General features: G+C 37.5%; 1 protein-coding gene across 1 annotated transcript in view; it reads right to left on the bottom strand.

Annotated features, from left to right (window-relative positions):
- Nucleotides 1–12,321, bottom strand: part of GC (GC vitamin D binding protein) — a gene marked incomplete at its 3' end in the record, with an annotated part of 58,931 nt that extends 46,610 nt beyond the window's left edge. The window contains exon 1 of the mRNA XM_079710666.1: nucleotides 12,240–12,321. Coding sequence (XP_079566792.1) covers nucleotides 12,240–12,297 — 58 coding nt within the window. The 5' untranslated portion in view covers nucleotides 12,298–12,321. The remainder of the gene's footprint in view (nucleotides 1–12,239) is intronic.
- Between the last annotated feature and the right edge of the window lie 10,116 nt (nucleotides 12,322–22,437).

Raw genomic sequence — 22,437 nt, 5'->3', positions numbered from 1 at the left:
AAGAACTACAATTCTGCAGCCTGTGGAAGGAAAACCACATTCACAGAAAGATAGACAAAATGAAAAGGCAGAGGACTTTGTACCAGATGAAGGAACAAGATGAAACCCCAGAAAAGCAGCTAAATGAAGTGGAGATAGGCAACTTTCCAGAAAAAGAATTCAGAATAATGATAGTGAAGATGATCCAGGACCTCAGAAAAAGAATGGAGACAAAGATCGAGAAGATGAAAGAAATGTTTAACAAAGACCTAGAAGAATTAAAGAACAAACACCTAGAAGAATTAGAGAACAAACAGAGATGAACAATACAATAACTGAAATGAAAACTAGAAGGAATCAATAGCAGAATAACTGAGGGAGAAGAATGGATAAGTGACCTGAAAGATAAAATAGTGGAAATAACTACTACAGAGCAGAATAAAGAAAAGAGAATGAAAAGAATTGAGGACAGTCTCAGAGACCTCTGGGACAATATTAAATGCACCAACATTCACATTATAGGAGTCCCAGAAGGAGAAGAGAGAGAGAAAGGACCCAAGAAAATATTTGAAGAGATTATAGTTGAAAACTTCCCTAAAATGGAAAAGGAAATAGCCACCCAAGTCCAAAAAGCGCAGAGAGTCCCAGGCAGGATAAACCCAAGGAGATTTCTCAGCAGAAAATCTACAAGCCAGAAGGGAGTGTCATGGTATGTTTAAAGTGATGACAAGGAAGAACCTACAACCAAGATTACCCTACCCAGCAAGGATCTCATTCAAATTCGACAGAGAAATCAAAAGTTTTACGCACAAGCAAAAGTTAAGAGAAATCACCACCACCAAACCAGCACTACAATGAATGCTAAAGGAACTTCTCTAAGTGGGAAACACAAGAGAAGAAAAGGACCTACAAAAACAAACCCATAACAATTAAGAAAAGGGTAATAGGAACATACATACTGATAATTAACCATAAATGTGAGTGGATTAGATGCTCCAACCAAAAGACACGGGCTTGCTGAATGGATACAAAAACAAGACCCAGGGCTTCCCTGGTGGCGCAGTGGTTGAGAGTCTGCCTGCCGATGCAGGGGACACGGGTTCGTGCCCCGATCCGGGAGGATCCCACATGCCACGGAGCGGCTGGGCCCGTGAGCCATGGCTGCTGAGGCTGCACGTCCGGAGCCTGTGCTCCGCAGTGGGAGAGGCCACAGCAGTGAGAGGCCCGCGTACCGCAAAAAAACAAACAAACAAAAACAAGACCCATATATGTGCTGTCTACAAGAGACCCACTTCATACCTAGGGACACATACAGGCTAAAAGTGAGGGGATAGAAAAAGATATTCCATGCAAATGGAAATGAAAAGAAAGCTGGAGTAGCAATACTCACATCAGATAAAATAGGCTTTAAAATAAAGACTATTACAAGAGAAAAGGGAAGGACACTACATAATGATCAAGGGATCAATCCAAGAAGAAGATATAAGAATTATAAATATATATGCACCCAACATAGGAGCACCTCAATACATAAGGCAACTGCTAACAGTTATAAAAGGAAATTGACAGTAACACAGTAATAGTGGGGGACTTTAACACCTCACTTACCCCAATGGACAGATCATCCAGACAGAAAATTAATAAGGAAACACAAGCTTTAAATGACACAATAGACTGGATAGAGTTAATTGATATTTATAGGACATTCCATCCAAAAACAGCAGATTACAGTTCACAAGTGCACATGGAACATTCTCCAGGATAGATCACATCTTGGGTCACAAATAAAGCCTTAGTAAATTTAAGAAAATTGATATCATATCAAGCATCTTTTCTGACCACAATGCTATGAGACTAGAAATCAACTACAGGGAAAAAAACGTGAAAAACACAAATACATTGAGGCTAAATAATACGTTACTAAATAACCAAGAGGTCCTGAAGAAATCAAAGAGGAAATCAAAAAACACCTAGAGACAAATTACAATGAAAACACAATGGTCCAAAACCCTTGGGATGCAGCAAAAGCAGTTCTAAGAGGGAAGTTTATAGCAATACAAGCCTACCTCAAGAAACAAGAAAAATTTCAAATAAACCATCTAACATTACACCTCAAGGAAATAGAGAAAGAAGAATAAACAAAACCCAAAATTAGCAGAAGGAAAGAAATCAAAAATCAGAGCAGAAATAAATGAAATAGAAACAAAGAAAACAATAGCAAAGATCAATAAAACTAAAAGCTGATCCTTTGAATGTAAACAAAATTGATAAACCTTTAGCCAGACTCATCAAGGAAAAGAGGGAGAAGACTCAAATCAATAAAATTAGAAATGAAAAAGGAGAAGTTACAGTGGATACCGCAGAAATACAAAGCATCCTAAGAGACTGCTAAATGCAACTCTATGCCAATAAAATGGACAACCTGGAAGAAATGGACAAGTTCTTAGAAAGGTATAACCTTCCAAGGCGGAACCAGGAAGAAATAGAAAATATAAACAGCCCATGAATATACATAAGGTAGAGTAGGAATTCTTTTTTTTAAATTGGAGTATAGTTGATTTAAAATGTTGTGTTTCAGGTGTACAGCAAAGTGATTCTGTTATACATATATCCACTCTTTAAGATTCTTTTTTCATATAGGCCATTACAGAGTACTGAGTAGAGTTTCTTGTGCTATACAGTAGGTCTTTATTAGTTGTCTATTTTATATCATATGATATTGCTTATATGTAGAAATTCTTGTTTTATGGTTTGGAGTGGAGGTGGTAGTGGTTGGATACTGGCTGGGGAAGATTTTGTTGTTGTTTTCTGTTTTGTTTTGTTTGTTGTTGCTGTTGTTTTTTGCGATACATGGGCCTCTCACTGTTGTGGCCTCTCCCGTTGCGGAGCACAGGCTCCGGACACACAGGCTCAGCGGCCATGGCTCACAGGCCCAGCCACTCCGCGGCATGCGGGATCTTCCTGGACCAGGGCACGAACCCGTGTCCCCTGCATTGGCAGGTGGACTCTCAACCACTGTGCCACCAGGGAAGCCCGAACAGCTTTTTGAAGTGAGTTTGTTTTGTCCTTAAAATATTCAAATGGAGTTTAAATAACGGTATGTATTAGATTCCTGAATTTAGTACACAATCGTATCCTCATGATCTTTGAGATCACTTCTAAAAGCTTACAAAATCACCCCTTTTAGAAACAGTAAGAAATTATACAGAATGTTTTTTCTCCCAAAGCTTATGGTTTCAAGCCACAAAAAATACTCAAATAACTCCTTTGTTCTTAATGCAAAGGAAATAGCTTTGCTTAATAAACTCTCCCTATAAAACTGCAGAGGTCACTTCTGTTTTATTGTGACCATGCAAAATGAGAGCCTGCATTCAATGGGGGCACCTCTGAACATTTAAAAAACTATTTTGTTCTAACTTTCCAGATTTCTCACTTCATTAAGAAAGTAGAGTTTCATTCAGTGTGTTGAGAACGTGAGTGCCTGTGAATATGGTATAAGTGGAGACTACAGTTTATCTCCTGATTTAGTTAAAGCTATTTAAACAACTGAGATTGCACAGAAACACATTGGAATCCATGGGTGTTAGGTGCTGCTTTAGTTAGAATGCAATGACAGAAAACTGGGAAACTAGATCAACTACACAAGACTTTAAATGGTTTTGGAACCATTTTTCCTGGAATATTCAGTCTTGGGCAAAACAGAAGCAAGGGAAAAAGCCCAAATAGGCATTGAAGAAATTCAGAATTAAAATATGAGGGTAAAACTGCTCTTACAAAAGTAACCTGTAGAGGAAGCCGTTGCACCATGTATTTTTCAGGTAGATTACCTGAAATATTTCTGATTAAAAAAAATTCATCTAGGGCTTCCCTGGTGGTGCACTGGTTGAGAGTCCGCCTGCCGATGCAGGGGACATGGGTTCGTGCCCCGGTCCGGGAAGATCCCACATGCTGCGGAGCAGCTGGGCCTGTGAGCCATGGCCGCTGGGCCTGCACGTCCGGAGCCCGTGCTCCGCAATGGGAGAGGCCACAACAGTGAGAGGCCCGTGTACCACAAAAAAGAAAAAAATAATAAAATTCACCTATTCATTTATTCAAAGAGAAGACCTGGAGCTGAACTGGTTAAGCGAGTATGTTAACCACTTTCTCATCTTTCAAACGTAACAAATACTGAACTTAATTTGCCATGAGATTGTTCTAAATCAATTCCCTATTCCATGGAGTACTGCTTAATGTTTTCACACCAGTTGAACTCACTTTCATTTATATAATTAAATCCTATATCAAATGAATTGTAAATGACATACTCTGTTCTTTAATGTGCCATGTGGTTATGAAGAGGGCAGTCTGGACTTTGATACGGCACTAGTAAATATTGGCATAATCTTAGTGACACTGGCGAAATCATTTTCACATTGTGACCCCTAAACACTCAATGTTTACAAATGTCGTTAACAGAATTGTTGCTTTTTGCAACAGCATGTCCCTTTTCTGTCTGTATTGTGAAACATTCTGGTCAGTTGTGCCTAATTCTGGACTTTTGAAAACATTTGGTTTACTTTGGGGAAATCTTTACTGCTTCATGCATCTCTCCTCTCCTAACACAGCTGACAATACTCATTCATACATGCAACAGGCATGTCTTGAAGACTTACTGTATGCCAGGCATTGGGTTCAGTATTGAATATACAATAAAGAGCAAAATAGACACATCCTTGCCCTTATGGAACTTTTAATCTAGTGGGGATAGACAATAGGATACTCATTGTTATGGTACAAACTTTACTAAAAAGGGTATTTTGAATGCTTTAACTATTGTTATAATTATTCTCTAAAACCAGTTTGGTCCTCTAGAAAAGCTGTTTGTATACCGGGAGCAATGGTTGGACCCTATATATGTTGAGTTGAATAAAACCGCTTATACAGGATGCTAGGAACTGTCTTACGTTGTTATTTTCCTATTCTGGAGAATCATGGGCTTTCAGAACTGTTGGGCATTTATATTTTTGAAATTTTATTTCTTTGACATTTTTATTTCCATTCTGCACTGACAGACTCATCTATGTCCGAAGAGGTCAGTGTATTAGTGCGTTTTTTTTTTTTTTAACTTAAAGAATATGGTTTGTAGTATTTGTTCAAACTAGGTGGGCTAGATATTCAGAGTAGTGGTTTTAGTTGAGAAATTAAATATTGTTGGGCTGGTTTAGGAAGTTGCCCTGATTATTGGAACTAAAGAAAACTGCTGATATGTCATTAAAAACATTGTCAACGAAGAAGTGGTATTCAAATTAGTCCTTTTATTTCATTTTTCAGGCTTTTTGTGTCTCATTTCCATTGACATTTTAAATCACTATTATATAAAGCATTGATCTGGTTTCATATTGATGTTTGCAAGCAGGGGTGCAATTTTGAGCTTACGTCAATGGAAAGTAAACCTAGAGTTCTGCATGACATCTATAGATTAACTATCTAGAGGAAATTAACTGTACTTCTTAGGACGCCATCAGTGGAATATTTCAGATGTTGAAAATTCAAAACCAGTAGAAGATATAGGGGCAATGGGTCAGTTGCCCCGATACTAAAATTGCCATAGAGGATGGCCTCATAGACTCACTCAAATTTGATGCCTTTGGTTTCAACATGGGTGGTAGCCCATATAGATGCTACACCCACCAAAGTCCCAGAGGAGGCATTCTTCCTCCTCACATCTCATTCCACCTTGCTTTTCCTTCACAAGTTGAGCACCTTGTCATCAACAAATGCTTTTGCAGAGGTGAAGATAAGGGAGCAAGTTTCCCTCTCCCACCTTTGGCATGAGTGAGGGTGGTGTCTTTGGTATCCTGAATTGGAAACTTAGAATGCATCACAGGGCTTAGTTTTTAAAACAATATAAGAATAAATAACATGATAAAGCACATACAAGAAACTTGAAAGCCACCAATATTTAAGGAACTGAGGTCTGATAGTAGAGATAAGAATAAGAATACAACACCAATAGCAGCAGTAGTGATCATTGCCATGGAAGAGATTGAAACAAAGCATATGAACCCATGGAATGGAAGAGAGCTTTTAGAAAACCTCATGAAAGGAACTATTACTTGAAGTGGACCACGAATGATGGGCAGGATTTTAACAGGGATAAGTGAATTGGGAGAGGAATTTTAAGTGGAGAGAACATGAAGAAATATCTGAAGTTAGAAAATCACCAGTCATATCTGGAGAATGAGTAATCCAATAAAACTGAAGCAGTGGAATTAAATACTAGAAAACTTGATCACCAAAATTTTACTTATTTTTTAAGGTAATGGGGTATCGAAATACATTCATGGAGAGGAATGACCAACTCAGAGCTGTACTCAAGGAAGAGTAATCTTGGGATCTAAGTGAAATAGTACCTTGTTATTAAGGCTGTTCTGTGAAATATGTTAGTCTATGTAAAAATACCTAGCACATCTCCTGCCTAACATGGTAAAAACACAATGAATGTTAGCAACTCTTCTAATAGTACAATCCAGTGATGATACCTATATGCCCTTGTGATAAGGATCCCATGTGACTTGCTCCAGTCCTTCTCTCAGACAGTAGGCTAAATTACTTTCTGGTCAGAAGGAAATGGAAGAGAAGATAAAAATAGAAAACTCCCAGGAAGCATGGAAATGAGTTAACATGTACCCCAGTTATCTCCTGGCCGATTCTCCCTGGATCTGACCAATGAGATTATAGTCTATCAACAGTGAGATGCTTTCACTCAATGATCCTTTCCTTGGGGAAGTCCCAGCCTGTCACAGAACCCAGAAACCTACAGTATTAGGTTTCTATTGCTACTGTAATTCAAATTCAGTGGCTTAAACTTACTGCTTTACATTTCTACTGGGTAGACTGACACAGGTCTCTCTGGGCTAAAATCAAGGTGTCAGCAGGATTGTGTTCTTTCTGGATGCTCTAAGGGAGAATCCATTTCCTTGCCTACTCCAACTTCTAGAGGTGGCCTAGGATTCTAGGCTCAAGGCCTCCTTCCTCCATCTTCAAAGCTGGCAACTTCGTGTCTCTTTGTGCCTTTTCTCTTTAGCGACATCATCCTCTGACTGATTCTGTTTTGCTCCCTTTTTGTGATTACATTAGTCTCACTCAGATAATCCAGCATTGTTTTTCTACTTTAAGGTCTGCTGACTAGCAACTTTTATTCTGTCTGAAACCTTAATTCCCTTTTGTGATGTGAGCTAACCTCTTAGCAGGTTCCAGGCATTAGGATGTCAACATTTTTGGTTGTACCCACCGTCACATGACTCCAAACAGAGACCAGAATTGGGGTGGGTTTGTATCAGGCAGTCTGACAGCTAGAATCGCACCAGTCAGCTATACATGTTCACCCCTAGTATTTCATTTACCTCCCAAAAGTGATCCTAATTTTTATGTATTTCATTTTTGGACTCCACTTACCACGTTATGTCAAGTTTTGCATTGTATTTTAATATGAGTTGATTGGGGAAGGGATGGGAGGTAGAGATTTGGTTAGGGAAGCCATTACGATAGCTGGGTAAACGTTAATAAGGGCCTGCACAAGGACAGTATAAGAAGGTGGGGGGCTTCCCTGGTGGCGCAGTGGTTCAGCGTCCTCCTGCCGATGCAGGGGACACGGGTTCGTGCCCCGGCCCGGGAAGATCCCACATGCCGTGGAGCCTGTGCGTCCGGAGCCTGTGCTCCGTAATGGGAGAGGCCACAGCAGTGAGAAGCCCGCGTACCGCAAAAAAAAAGAAAAAGAAAAAGAAAGTGGAAATGTAGTAGACAAAAGAGCCAGTGTTCCCAGGCTTTGAGAACTAGATCTATGCAGGGGGTAAAGGAGACAGACAGAAGGGAACACTGAGGAGGTTCGGTACAAGGCTGACATATTTTAGGGCTGAAATTTATAGAATATAGAAATGATTGGATACTGATAACAAAAATGAATAAAATAAAATCCAACAGTGCTCTACAGGATTGAACATAAATGATTTAGAGGTGATAGTGCCAGGAAAACAGGAAGTTAGAAGACAGAGCTGGTTTCATGGAATAGGGATGAACTGGGATTTGGATCAGTTATGGATGACCGTGGTGGACAGAATGAATTTCACTTACTTCCCCCTAAATTGGTGTCAATGATTGGTTCTCTCTTACACTTATACTAAGATTAGTGAAAGTATTTCAGGTATGTGTCTCATGAGAGGCAGCAAAGCAGTGATTTTGAGTGACTGTCTTTGTAAACCCAGTGAATTGATGTAAAATTCTGATCCTGACACTTACTAGCTCAGTTACTTTGGATAAGTTACTTAACCCCTCTTTTCCTCAGTTTTCCCCATTTATAAAATGGGGATAATAGTACTGAGCTCATCACGGTGTTGAAAGGATGAAATAAATCTATCTGAAAGATTTTGAACATGTTAACATATTGTAAATAAACTATTAGCTATTTTATTCAGCGGATAAAATCTAGTGCCAATGCTTCACAGTAGATACTATATATAAAACTTATAATGAAAATAACAAAAGACTTAAAGTTTACTCCTTCCAGGATATATATTATGTGTCCTAGTTGATATTTAATTTTCCTTAAATACTCAAAACTACCTTATGAGGTAGGTACTCTAATAACCTTGGTTTTGTGATTTTACACACAAAAAACTACTACACATAATATATGGCAAGTAGTGTTCTAAAACTGAGAATTCCAGCAAGGAACAAAAAGTCCTTCAATTCATGGAGCTGACATTCTACATCTTACTTTCATTACAATAAACAAATGAACAGCTGGTAATAAGGTGATGAGTGCTAAAAATAAAAGCAAAATAAAACAAAAACAGGGTAAGGGAATAGAGAAAAATGGAGTAGTAGGTGCTATTTGAGGTAGATTGGTCAGGGAAGTCTTCTCTGTATGTGAACTTGGAGCAGACAGAGGGGATCCATGTTCTAAGATGAGTGAGGAGCTAATGCAGATCCCTGGGGTGCAGAATACAGAGAGTGGGAGCTAGTGTGGAGGCCAGTGTGGCTGAAGCAGAGTGAACTGGGGGGAAAATAGAGAGGAGGGTAGAGTGGGCAGAATAAAGAAGTTAAGTGACCATAGATACTAGGGGGAAGGTAATCAGTTCCTTTTAAGGATTTCTTCACCTTCTTTCATCATCTTCAAACTTGTGGCCTTTTAAAGTATGCCTACTCATCCCCATACCCCATATGTGATGGTGAATTCATACTGGCATTGCACCTCATAGCAATGAAGCATAATTTTGCTATTAGGTTAACATTACTTTTTTTTTTTTTTTTCTGTACGCGGGCCTCTCACTGTTGTGGCCTCTCCCGTTGTGGAGCACAGGCTCCAGATGCGCAGGCTCAGCGGCCATGGCTCACGGGCCCAGCCGCCCCGCGGTATGTGGGATCTTCCCGGACTGGGGCACGAACCCATGTCCCCTGCACCGGCAGGGAGACTCTCAACCACTGCGCCACCAGGGAAGCCCTAACATTGCTTTTGATGATGAAGTTAGCTACCTCTTTGACTTCAGCTCTTCCTCCTTTCCTCCTTTCCTTTCTCAGCTAAGTCTCTTTAATGCTTTTACTCTGGGTGCTTTGTGAACTTGGATCAGGCCATATTTGTTCCTAGCTCAGGACATTTGCACCTGAGTTCCTCAGCTTGAAACATACTTCTAGATATTTGCATGGCTATCTTCTTTTCATCATGTAGATCTCAAATCCTGTTGCCTCCTCAGTCACCTGAGGAAGTGACTAAGCACCAAAATAAGCATAAAATTATGCTTATTTTGCAGAGAGCATATACAGACATATCTGGGAAAGTATCAATAGAATATCTTCTTATTCTAAATTACTTCTCTTTAGCATTCTGTACAGCTATGTTCCTGAATCAAACTGAGGACAATTTTGTCTTTCACATGCCTCCTGATGAAGGGGTGGCAACTTGTAGAAAAGAGAAACAGTGATTCAGTGGTGGTTTGGAAGATTGGGATGAACCACATTGTTTTAGGGCTGTTTCGACAGGTAAGTGGGAGAAGGAGAAATACAGCTTCCTCCCCACCTCAAGGGGAATTGACTTTCTTCTTGCTATTTGATACCATGTTTAATAAAATTATGCCGAGAATGAAATGCTTAAAGCAAAAGGAAAATATTCTTGCCAATAGCTCTTATAAACAGCAGTGCTTTGCTTCCTGTAGCATTATTTCTTTGGTAATTGTGTAGCAGTATCAGTAGCCTTCTTGTTTCTTGGGAAGAGGGAAAGATATGATTTAGATTAGTGCTTTATCCATTTCAGTTTTGAGTAAAGAAGCCAAGTGGAGGCAATTGGAAACATAACTTTCTTGCCTCTCACAGGGTAGCTAAAGTGGATATTATAATACCATTTAGATTTGGCATATTTGGTAAGCCCTTCTCTCTCAAGATGTACCCAAGGGCTTGTGAACTGAATCCCCAATGCCATTTGATAGAAGAGGATGAGCCTGACTGGAGCTAACGTTCATATTGTATCCACTTTAGAACTGAGGTTTTCCAAAGACTGCTTCCGTGGGATATAGGCATTTTAGGAAAGAGCCCATGTGTTTGGGAAACTTTATTGTATTGAATAAAGTTAAATTATCTTGTTTTGATTTTTCAGAACTCTTAGAACAACAAAAACATTGATTATGAACCAACCAAGAAAGACTAATGTCTGGCTTATTTCTTAAATATGTTTGGCCTTAGAAACATCTTTCCAAAATGAGTCTTGAAGGAAATACACCTTGGAAAAGAGTCTCTAGACAAATGCTGTGGGTGGTTGGTCAGCTCTGTAGAACTAGGCAGAGAACTGCAACCCAAACCAATCCTCCAGCATCCAAAGTTCCTCTCAACTCTTTCAATCTGTACACTTCCTGCCAGGAGTGAGCACACCTAGCTTCCAGGTAAAACACTGACTTGGTATTTGGGTTATGCTCAGGTATTACAGAACAGAGGACTGATGGGTCAGGACTACTGTCCCCAAGTATTGGACATTTATTATGTAGGTAATTGTACTTTATGTCTCAGGAGTCATGATCTGACCTATGGCACATAGGTAATCTAGTTCATTGTTATGTTCAGACCTTCAAGAGAGCTTACTTGAAGTTTTTAGCATCTGTTTCATCAGAGGCTGAGAGAATGCTAAAGGATGTTGAAATAGAGGTTGCAGAATACTGTTATTCTCCAAAGCACTGTAATTCTTTGAAGTGAAGCCAGTGTACATTTACTGAGTCAGTAGTTCAAAATGGCACATTATGGCATCCACATATAATTCCAGGACATAACCATTACTGGACTTTCTGTGTTTTGAAAATCCAGATCTGAACCTACTTCAGGAGGACTTTTCAGGTTCAGATCTGCCACAGGGAAACCATGGGTGAAGGAGTAAGCTTTCAGGGTTCCTTGGGACCTGGGCTATTCAGACGTCTTGTAAGGGACATGAATAAGACAAAATTTAAAATAATTTGAATGACAAAAATGAGGTATTTTTTTAAAAAATGAATGTAAAAAAAATAAGGTCAGGAGTAAGGTTATTCTTGTCATCGTTAATAACTTGATTCCTGGGATACACGCATTTTATTCTACTGGTTAAATATTATTAATATGAGTATTAATGTATGACTTGGGTAAAACAGTTAACTGGCAGCACTACATGAAAATTTTAATTTTTGAAGCCAGATGAATGCAGATTCCTTTTATAAGCATTAAAGAATCAGCCAGAAAGTAAATTGGAACTGATTATGAATTTCGCAGCTTGGGAACTTATAAAGTTGTATACTGCTCAAAGACGAAGACACCATTTGATGAATGAACTTAATGAAAAATATAGCTCAGAGACCTTGATAGTCATATTTCTTAGCTAATGAATTCTTTTATGTGAAATATTTTAGAAACTATAATGCATTTTCAAATATTACATATAGAGGATTCCTTGAAGAAGATCAAAGAAATCTGTTGACTTCATCATTGATATGGTATATTGCACTCTCAATGGCAATGAATATTTGAAGTCTGAAAAACAAAGCTCAGTGATGGATCACAGCCTCCATTTGCGTTCTCCTTTAACAAATAAAAATATTCTAATTTTGAACCATTTTTTTAGATCTTGGTTATCAAGAAAACAGGGAAAGATAAGTGACAAATTATATAGTTTTTCTTTCTTTCATGAGATTCTTATCGTGACTTCTTGGCTATTCTAATTGAACACTCTGTGTGGCATTTGAGCTCAGATTAACCCCCCTTTGATTCCTTACCTCTCTCTAGAGCATGCACAAATGCTACAGCAAGCAGGAAAACCAGGATCCTCTTCATTTTTCTGCCAGCAAGTCCTGTAGCACCCCCGTCTCCTGTATGTTACCCAGTTAAAAAAAATAGCATCCAAAAGTAACCAATTCCCTTTTACTAATAAGATTCCTGACTGTGAGCTAATCAATTATTAATCTCTACATGGAAGGAAGGGCAGTCATCCTTGGGCCACAAGAGATAAAATATCATCAATCAAGGCAAATAGACAACCTGGGGAAAAAGTAGTGGAAAATCTAGGACATTTTAATCATTAACTTTGTCAAACTGCAAAAGAGTCAGGGTATATATAGATTTCCCCCCCCCACTTCTGCTTTTTGCTAAAGCTTATCTAACATATTTATGGGCACATTTTCCCTCCCTCTTTCTGTGTTGTCTTTGGACATTCCCTACCCTTCTCATGTGTATAAATGGAAACTTGGAGGTGTCTCTTTGTTTAAACCTACTACAAATAAAGATTATCTTAAAATACCACAGACTAGATGTTTAATAAGGGCAAAAAAAGTGAGAACCCAATTTATCCCAATTGCTCAAATCCATAATTTTAATGCTATATATTTTATTGAAGATGATTGGGATAGTACTTTATATTTATGTGCTATATTACACATATATATTTCTAAAGCACTGACATACATATTAAAAATAACCCTTGAAATCACAAAAGTTAGTGGCAAATCTTGGACTCCCCATAGCTAATTTAAAGTTCTTTTTACTAGTACTATACAACTAGTATATTTTAGGATAATATAACTTGAGAGCACACAGTTGGCCTTGTAGAATGCAGAATCCACCATCTTCATTTTACAGAAGAAGGAACTAAACCCCAGAGATTCTATGGCTTGCCCAGAAAGGCACAGGTAGTTGTCATTCATTCCATCATTGGAAACAGGTCAGCATCTCGTTCTTGCAGTAGTCATCTTTTCAGGAAACAGGGTCAGATAAGGGTTGGGTACACCAGCTCTGGAATCAAATCCCTACTCAGCTCTTATCAGCTATATAACCCTTGGAAAATCATCTCTCTAAGCCTCATCTCTCTCCTATGCAAAATGATGATAACTTCTAATACTTTTGTTACAAGAGTGTTGTGAACTTAATTAAGATACTGTGCAAGGTTTACCATAATAACAAACACATGGTAGCATGCATTAATGTTAACTATTGCTCTTATTCTAGTTATTGCCCCCACTTTTCACTGGCTCTCCAAATTTATAATATCTGAGAAGGTTATTGAAACTAATGAGGCCTAGAACTCAGTGGAAAATCTTGAAGCCAGCTTGTATTATGAGTTTAGGACCATCACAGATAAGTGGTAAAGAATCCTGATATCAATTTAGTAGCTAAGGATTAACTGCATAGTCAGATTCCATCAAAATCTCAAATTGCATAAGCAGTTACATTTTTAGTAAGATTCTCCGCCTATATTGAAAATTGTTGAGTGTTAAGTTCAGAAAATACAGTCCAGGTAGTTGGAAAAGGATAACTAAGCAAGATTAAAGCAGACATCTCTATAAAGCCAATGGAAATTCACATGCTAGAGGAGACTAAAATATACTCTAAATATTGCTAGGGGCAATATGGGAAGATAGCCTTACTGTTCAAGGACCAACTATATGCTGTTCAAAGATGAACTTTTGGGCCTCCCTTGTGGTGCAGTGGTTGAGAGTCTGCCTGCCGATGCAGGGGATACGGGTTCGTGCCCCGTCCGGGAAGATCCCACATGCCGCAAAGCCATGGCCGCTGAGCCTGCGCGTCCGGAGCCTGTACTCCGCAACAGGAGAGGCCAAAACAGTGAGAGGCCCCCATACCAGAAAAAAAAAAAAAAAAAAAAAAAAAAAAAAAAAAAAAAAAAAAAAAAAGATGAACTTCCTTCCTACTACAAGTCTTCTAAACTTTTCCTTTGGCTAAACTCTTAGTTTACTTTGCAAGTTAATTTAAAAGTGTGTTTTAATCTTAGTATAGATTATTTGGAAGTGCCAAATAATCAAGTGGAACTAATAATCAAGTGTTATCTTAAGTGCCAAAACACTTAAAAATAACTAAGAAGCCCAGAACTCAGAAACATTATTAACACATTATAGTTTCCATTTTAAAGATAATACACATATCCATTTTTATAGAGTTTTGTATTTAACAGTATTTCATCTTCTGATGATTAGTTCATTCAAAGATATACTGGATTGTTTCCCATTAATTTTGTTACAGTTTACGATTAGCCTGTTCTTTCATTTAAAAAACAATTATAACTATCTCTGATTTTGCAATAACATCTACCACTTTTGTTTAATGATAAACTACATGTAGCAAGAGTTGCAACATCTCATTTAGGTCCTCCTGAGAAATCTCTACACAAGCTGCCAAATGCATTCTCTTGGCTGAGTTTACCTTTTTCCAACTGAAAATCAGCACTCATGTGCTAATAGCTAAATACATGAACCTTCTCTCAGTCTTATTTATATAACTCTCCTTTAATTCTTTTACAAGTTGATAGCTCACCGTCATTATGTTGGAAAGAAATAATTGGCTTAATTGAGACATCTCATCTTGCCATGACTACTCTAGTAAGTCCAATGGGGGGAAAAAAGATATAAAAGACCAAGTGAAATCTTCTGCCACAGTTACAGCAGTCGTGACAGCAACTCAGAAATTTATAATGGAAATAGTTATTTTAGAAGAATTATTTATTAAATAAGCAGTAGAATTTCACAGGAATTTTTTGCCCATAAAGAATCAAATAGCATATACAGAAGTCAAAATAAGTTGTTGTACACATGAAATTGATAAAATATTGTAAACCAGTTAAAAAGCTGATTAGAAGTAATCTCCTACCTCTTTATCTTGCCATTGGCTTCAGAAGAAATGTAAGTTTTTCCCTAAACAGGGCTAGTTCTAGGCAAAATTGTGAGATAAAGCCCATCTTTAGTTCTTTCGCTATCACATTCTCTTCTTGTAGTAACTCTTAGATCTTACACCCGTTACTAAAGGAGTATCTTTAACATTTTTATGCTGCAACGGGCTGCTTAAAACTCTATTATAGTAGTCCAGTAGAAATGACCTTCAAATCGATTTCATTTGCCAGAGTGTTTTCATTCAGATTCTCTTTATGTTGTTAAAATGCATCATCAGCATCTTCCCCTGATAAATGACCTGGTGAAATGGATATTAGTAGCATAAAGTGATAACCTTAAAGTTGATGTGCAGAGCAGGAATGGAAGACAGTCTAGATTGCAGGGTACTCTCATAACCCAATCACTTTGCTTTTCTCGACTCCCATGAGAAATTCCAATATCCTAATAAGTCTCCCTTTTTACTTAAGCCTATTCAAGCTGCATTTATTTGCAATTAAAAGCATCCTAACTAATGTATTTTAGACCAGTCTTCTCTCTGTTGCTGTCACTATTTTTCTGAAATGTGAACAGGATCATGTTATTGCTTCCCTACTTATAACCCTTCAGTTAAATGCCTGTGCTTAAAGTTTGTGACTTCATGCTACCTACCTCTGTAGGGTACTCTTGGCATATTAAAATTTAGTACAGGTGAACTGCTTGTGGTTCACTGAGCACATTGTGCTGCTGGGCCTCCAAAGGTCTTTGTTCACACTCTTTTCTTTGAAAGAGACCCCCTTTGGTATTTTGTGTGATTGCTTTTATCTTTTACTAGAAGAAGGCTTTCACTTATTCATTTAACATATATTTAATTGACACCACTTTACACCAGCTGTCATACAAATAGTTGGTATTATAATGGTGTACATAACTACCTCATGGATCTTCTAATCCAGCTAGGAAAGCAGATAATGAAAACAACAAACGTGTTGAGTGGTGAGTGTGTGGAGGACGGAAGCAGAAGCGGAGGCGGTAAAAGTAGATGCAGGGAGACCAGTCTGAAGGCTGCTTTGAAGTCCAAGCAAGGGATGACAGTGGCTCAGCCTGCGGTACTGGCAATGGGATGAAGAGACTCTACCTAGAAGACAGAATTACGGGGGTGATAATTGACTAGATGTTGGGAGGGAGTAGGAGTCAGAGGTGATTCCCTAGGTTTCTGGCCTAAGCAAGTGAGTGGGTATTAATGCCATTTTCTGGGATAGAACAAACTGGAGGAGACACATAGTTTGGGGGAAGATGTGTTAGGGAGAATTTTGATTAGGTACATGGATATACAGTTGGCTCTCAATAGCTGCAGATTCCACATCCTTGGATTCAACCAATCTCGAATTGAAAATATTTTAAAAATTCTAGAAAATTCCAGAAAACAAAACTTGAATTTGCTGACCATGGCAACTATTTACGTAGCATTTATATTGTATTTACAGCTATTTACATAGCATTATATTGTGTTTACAACTATTTACATAACATTTACATTGCATTAGATATAAGTAACCTAGAGATGATTTGAAGTATACCAGAGAATGTGTGTAGCTTATATGCAAATACTGCACCATTTTATATAAGGGGCTTGAGTATCCTTGGCTTTTGATATCTGTGGGGATTGTGGAAGCAATCCACCCAGGAGAGATCAAGGGTTGATTACCACCCTGGAGTGCAGAAGAGATCTGAATTTCCAGGCTGCACTGTGTCTTCCTTCTCTGAGCTGTGCTCTCCCATAGTGCTCTTAGTCTAGCTAACATTTGTTCATCTAGGTATTCCCAACAGCTAGCACAGAAACTCAACATGGTAAATCCTGAGAAACAATCAGTTTAATGGAGGAATTTAAATATCTGATGAGTTTGTCAATCCTCTGTTTAAAATGAAGGACTATGATAGAAGTCTATAATTTGATTTTGCTCATTGAAATCCAGGTACAATTTGAACACATCACTGTTTTGATGAACAAGCTAATTCATTTATAATTTTACTTGAATTTTTATGCAAATCCGTGAATGATTCCTTTGTATTTAAAACAAAAGAGGCTATTATATAAATATTTTCAACAGAGGGCAGAAGTTAGAAAAATCTCACAAACACAAATGGTTTATTAAGCAACATGGCTTCATTTATTTTAAAAGGAAAATTTGAACTAAAATTAGAGAAAATTGTCTTCTACCCTGGCTCCATCTACCAAGACTGCAGTAGTTTAAGAAGTCTTATATGATAAATTGGCAAATCATCAATTTCCCAAGAACACTTCCATAAATAAACACACATTGCTAAAGAGAATCATAGATATTTAAGAGAAATGCTTATTCAGACTAGAAAACAATTTTATATTCTGCCTGGAAAGACAAAGAAAGAAAGAAAAAGAAAATAAAGGAATCCAGGAACAAGGTTCATCTGAGCTTTCCTCAATAACCTTGGACAAACAGCTACATATTTCTGTCTCTGTTTGATGGAATGAAGAACTCCATAGTCGCCACTGTTATAAGCATAGTCATAACTACTAAACTGTCAACTAAGTATTCTTAGTACTATTGGGAAAAAGAGATGTCTAGATTCAGTTAAAAAGAAATCACTTTATAGCAATTTCTTGCTCAGCTATTTTCCAACACTGAAGCCAACTAATTGGTGAAAACAGGTCTGCCTATTAAAACTGCAATTATTTTCTAGAGCATTGCCAATGGTGGTATATTTTTTGTATCATTCATAGAGAAAGAGGCAGAGGTTGATAAAAGAGAAAATGAGAGAATGGGGGAAAAATAAAAGATAAAAGAAAATGAGAATGAGAAAATGAGTCTACTTATGGTAAAATATCTGTTGTGAATAGTACAGATTGTGCCCAAAATGTACATATTTCTCTTCCAAATTTTAAAATACTTTCTCAGAATAGGGTCTATAAAGATAGACTGTGTTAATATTCATAGCCTGTGTTAAACTTCATTAAGAGTTTCTAATAATGCTGTTTCCTATATATTCTGTAATAAGCAGGACTCTATAGAAGAAAGTTTGGCAATTTGAATAAAAAGTGATACTTAAATTGGATTATATGGGTTTGAAGTTTTCAGGAGCATATTTTGACACTAGTTAATATTAGATAATCTAATAAATTCTACTTGGGGGAAATGTATTACCTTGGTTTTCATGAATTTCTTTTTAGGTGGGTCTGGAAAGTTAAGAAATAGGAAATTTTATGAAACTAATTGTGATAGGCAGAATAATTCCCCACAGACCTCTCTGACGCCCATCCCCCCAACCCTCCCCCCCCCCCCAAATGCCCACATCCTAATGCCTGGAACTTGTGAATGTTATGCTACATAGCAAGGGGGAATTAAGTTGCTGATTGGATTGCTATAAAATAAGCAACTTTTCCTGGATTATCCTTGTAGTCCCAATATAATCATAAAGGTCCCTTAAATGTGGAAGAATAAGGCAGAAAATAAGAGAGAAAGCTGTGAGGATAAAAGCAGAGATTGGAGTAATGTGATTGCTGGCTTTGAAGATGGAAAGGGACCATGAGCCAAGAAATGTGGGCAGCTTCTAGAAGTTGGAAAGGGCAGGAAAACAGGGATGTTAAAATTTCCAGTTCTTGAGGATTTTTTCCATTTTTTCTTATATTCCTCTACTGTTGTAGAGTCTTGAATTTTGAAGCTCTGTTATTATATACATACAGACTTATAACTGTTATCTTTCTGATACATGTCCCCTTTTATTGGTGTGTCCTTTATGTAATACTTTGTCTTGGTCTCTTTTGTCTAATATTAATATAGCCATGACAGCTTTGTTATACTTTTATATGGTATATCTTTTTCCATGTTTTTACTTTGAAGCTATTTTTGTCTTTGTAAAGTGACTCTCTTGAAAAAGGAGTATAATTGCATCATTTTTATTAAGACTTATCTCCACCTTTTGATTGGAGTGTTTAGTTCATTTATGTTTAATGTTATTATTGATATAATTGAATCTATCATCTTGTCATTTTATGTACTTGAATGTTTTCCATTTTTCTCTTCTGTATTTTGTTCCTTTGTTCTTTTCTTGCTGAATGTTTTATTAATTTTTTGCAGCTTCTTCTTTTTTATTTTTCAGTGGTTGCTCTAGGACTAACAATACTCATCTTTAATCAAAGTTTATTGGTTTTATATCTGGCACTTTCTATTTCACACTTCTCATTTCACATCTGATAGTTTTTATTTCCTACTTTCCACTTCATATTTCATTCCCATTTCACATATTTTAAAAGCTTACACAGCATAATACCATTTATCCATCCCATCCTTTGTACTTTGTCATACTTTGTATTTCTTTGTTTTATAAACCTTTCTTTCAAAGATATTCTTTTTGCCTTATATTTTATGTAGCCCTTTAAACATGTTTTCCTATTAACTTCTGACAAGTAGTTAGTGGTCATTGTTATTATTGCTGTTCTGTATGTGGTATGTCTTTTTTTTTTTCTCCAGTTGCTTTCAAGATTAGCACTTTACCTTCGGTTTTCAGTAGTTATTATCTGATGTGCATGGTGTGGTTTTTTTCCCTATCTATATTGATAAGGGTTCATAGAGCTTCTTGTTTCTGTAAGTCAGTGTTTTTCATCAAATTTGTGAAAGGTTCAGACATTATTTTTGAAGGACTTTTCTGCTTCATTCTCGTCCTCTTCAGGATAATAATTACACATGCTGCCAGTGGTGTATTAGACTATTTGATATTATCTCACATCCCTGAGGTTCTACTCGGCTTCTTTAACCTTTGTTCTCTCTGCTCGGCAGTTTGGATAATTACTGTTCATTAGTCTCAAGTTCATTACTCTTGTATCTCCAATCTCATTCAATAAATGTAGCATTCTTCAGTTTTTGAGTTTCTATTTGATTTTCTTAGTTTCTGTTTTGCTGCTGAGTTTCTGTTTACTCAAGACCGTATTTGCTTTAAATGCTTTAAACATATTATCTTTTAAATCTTTCTCCATATTAATAAAAGCTGCTTTGTTTGTAGTCTTTGTCTACTAAATACTATGTTTGGGCCATCTCAGAGTTGGTTTCTATTGATTTTCTTTTAAAATCTGGATTATCAGTGATATTTGCTCTAAGTGTAGAAATTTTTTCACTATACACTGTACTTTATTGAAGATATGTTATAATAACTCTGTATTCCATTATATTCCTGTGAAGATTTGAATTTTGTTTCAGTTGGCACTTCTGTTACTGGCCCAATCATCTTAAACTCATGTGAGCTTAATATTCTCTTTTCTTAGGGTGGATGTGTGGAGAGCACAGAGCGTTTCCCAAGCCCCTGTAACTTGGACAGTCTTAACCCTTCTAAAACGTTATTACTCTTGTAAGGATGTAGATTTTAGGCTCTGTACAGGTGAGTCTGGAGTAGGCCTTACTCTACAGTGAGGTCTCTACTTCCAAGGTGTAGTCTTTCTAGTGTCTTAGCTGGGTGCTTTGGTGTTTAAAAAGGTGATAATGAGGTTTTCCCACTATCAAGGTGGGGCCTCCAAAGTCTTCTAGCACTGCTTGACCTCTAGTCTCTTTTCCTTTCTCAACAACTTACTAGCCACTTTTTGGTAAGCCATATATATAATTATATGTATAATTTTATATATAATTACATAATTTTTATATAAAACTATATATATAATTTTCTTAAAGCAAAATTACTGAGATATAATTTAAATTCCATAATGTTTACCTATTTATCATATAAAATTGAGTGGGTTTTGGTATATTCAGAGTTGGACAACCAGCACCCTATCTAATTTTAGAATATTTTCATTACCCCAAGGAGAAGCCCTATAGTTCTCCTTTTGGCATGATAGTATGAGGAGCTCCATGGACTTGCTCCCCAAAAACTGGTAAAAATCTATGGAAACGATTCTAAGGGCATGTAGCAAATGAAAAGCTTAATTAAGAAAATCGACTAAACTTGGTAAGAAAAGTGACAGTCTGTGGAATCTGAGCCAAGACCTACTCACTCACTCCTAGCTCCAGCTCAGCAAGACAAGTATAACTAAGTACTCAGGGATCCCTTTCACCCCATCTCCCAGTTAGAAGGCTATTTTCTTGAGAGGGGCAGGATGCTAGCATTTCTCCTCATACATTTACCTACCTGTTGCTTGGGCTAAGTTTCAGGTGAGTGTGGCCTAAAAGTTGGTGCCCTTTTTCCTCCCAGCACCCACTTGTGGGATGTAGACTCCACCTTGGGCCTGGCATGACTAATTGCCCTTGCTTCGGTTTGTAGGCAGAAGCCCCAGGACAAGAGAGACAAGCCAAGGAGATTTGGGGTTGATGCCTGCTCCCTCCGCTGAGTGCTCAGCTCAGCTGACACTCTATACTTTCTATTTTCCTATTAATGTCCTAGAAAAAGGTATGGGGATAATTTTCAGGATCTTAAATTTGGCAATGGATTCTTATATATGATACTAGAAGGATGAACAACAAAAGAAAACACAGATAAAATTAGTATCCTTTTGAAGTGCAAATTTTTTTTTTTATCAAGAAAGTGAAAAGACAACCCACAGAGTAGGAAAAAAAATATTCGCAAATCATTTCTGATAAGGGTCTTGTATCCAGGGAATTCCCTGGTGGTCCAGTGGTTAGGACTTGGCACTTTCACTGCTGAGGGCCTGGGCTCAATCCCTGGCTGGGGAGCTAAGATCCCACAAGCTGTGCAGTGCAGCCAAAAGGAAGAAAAAAGTCTTTGTATCCAAAATACATAAAGAACTCTTACAATTCAACAACAACAATCCAATTAAAACTGGTAAAGGATCTGAATAGACATTTCTCTAAGGAAGGTATACAAATGGCTAATAAGCACACGAAAGATGCTTGACCTCAAGTCATCAGGAAAATACAAACCAAAACGGCAATGAGGCACCACTTCATACCCACTAGAATGACTATACTCTCAGTCAGATAATAACGTGTTCTTGGGGATGTAGAGAAATTTGAACCCTCATAAACTGCTTGTGGGGATGTGAAATGGTGCAGCCACTTTGAAAAATCATCTGTAAGTTCCTCAAATGGTTAAACTTACCATATGGCCCAGCAATTCTACTCCTAGATTTCTACCCAAGAGAAATGAAGCCATATGTCCACATGAAAATTTAAATGTTTATAGCAGCACTATTCATATTAGCCAAATGGTAGAAAATCCTCAACTGTCCATCAATCTGAATGGGTAAACAAAATGTGGTATATCCTTACAGAATACTGGGACTGAAATACGGATACATGCTTAACATGGATTAACCTTGAGACCGTTATGCTAAGTGAAAGAA

The sequence above is a fragment of the Hyperoodon ampullatus genome (assembly GCF_949752795.1).
Source record: "Hyperoodon ampullatus genome assembly, chromosome: 1".
Taxonomy (NCBI): Eukaryota; Metazoa; Chordata; class Mammalia; order Artiodactyla; family Ziphiidae; genus Hyperoodon; species Hyperoodon ampullatus.
Note: the sequence above shows the minus strand (reverse complement) of the source record. Positions and strands in the feature narration are given on the sequence as shown.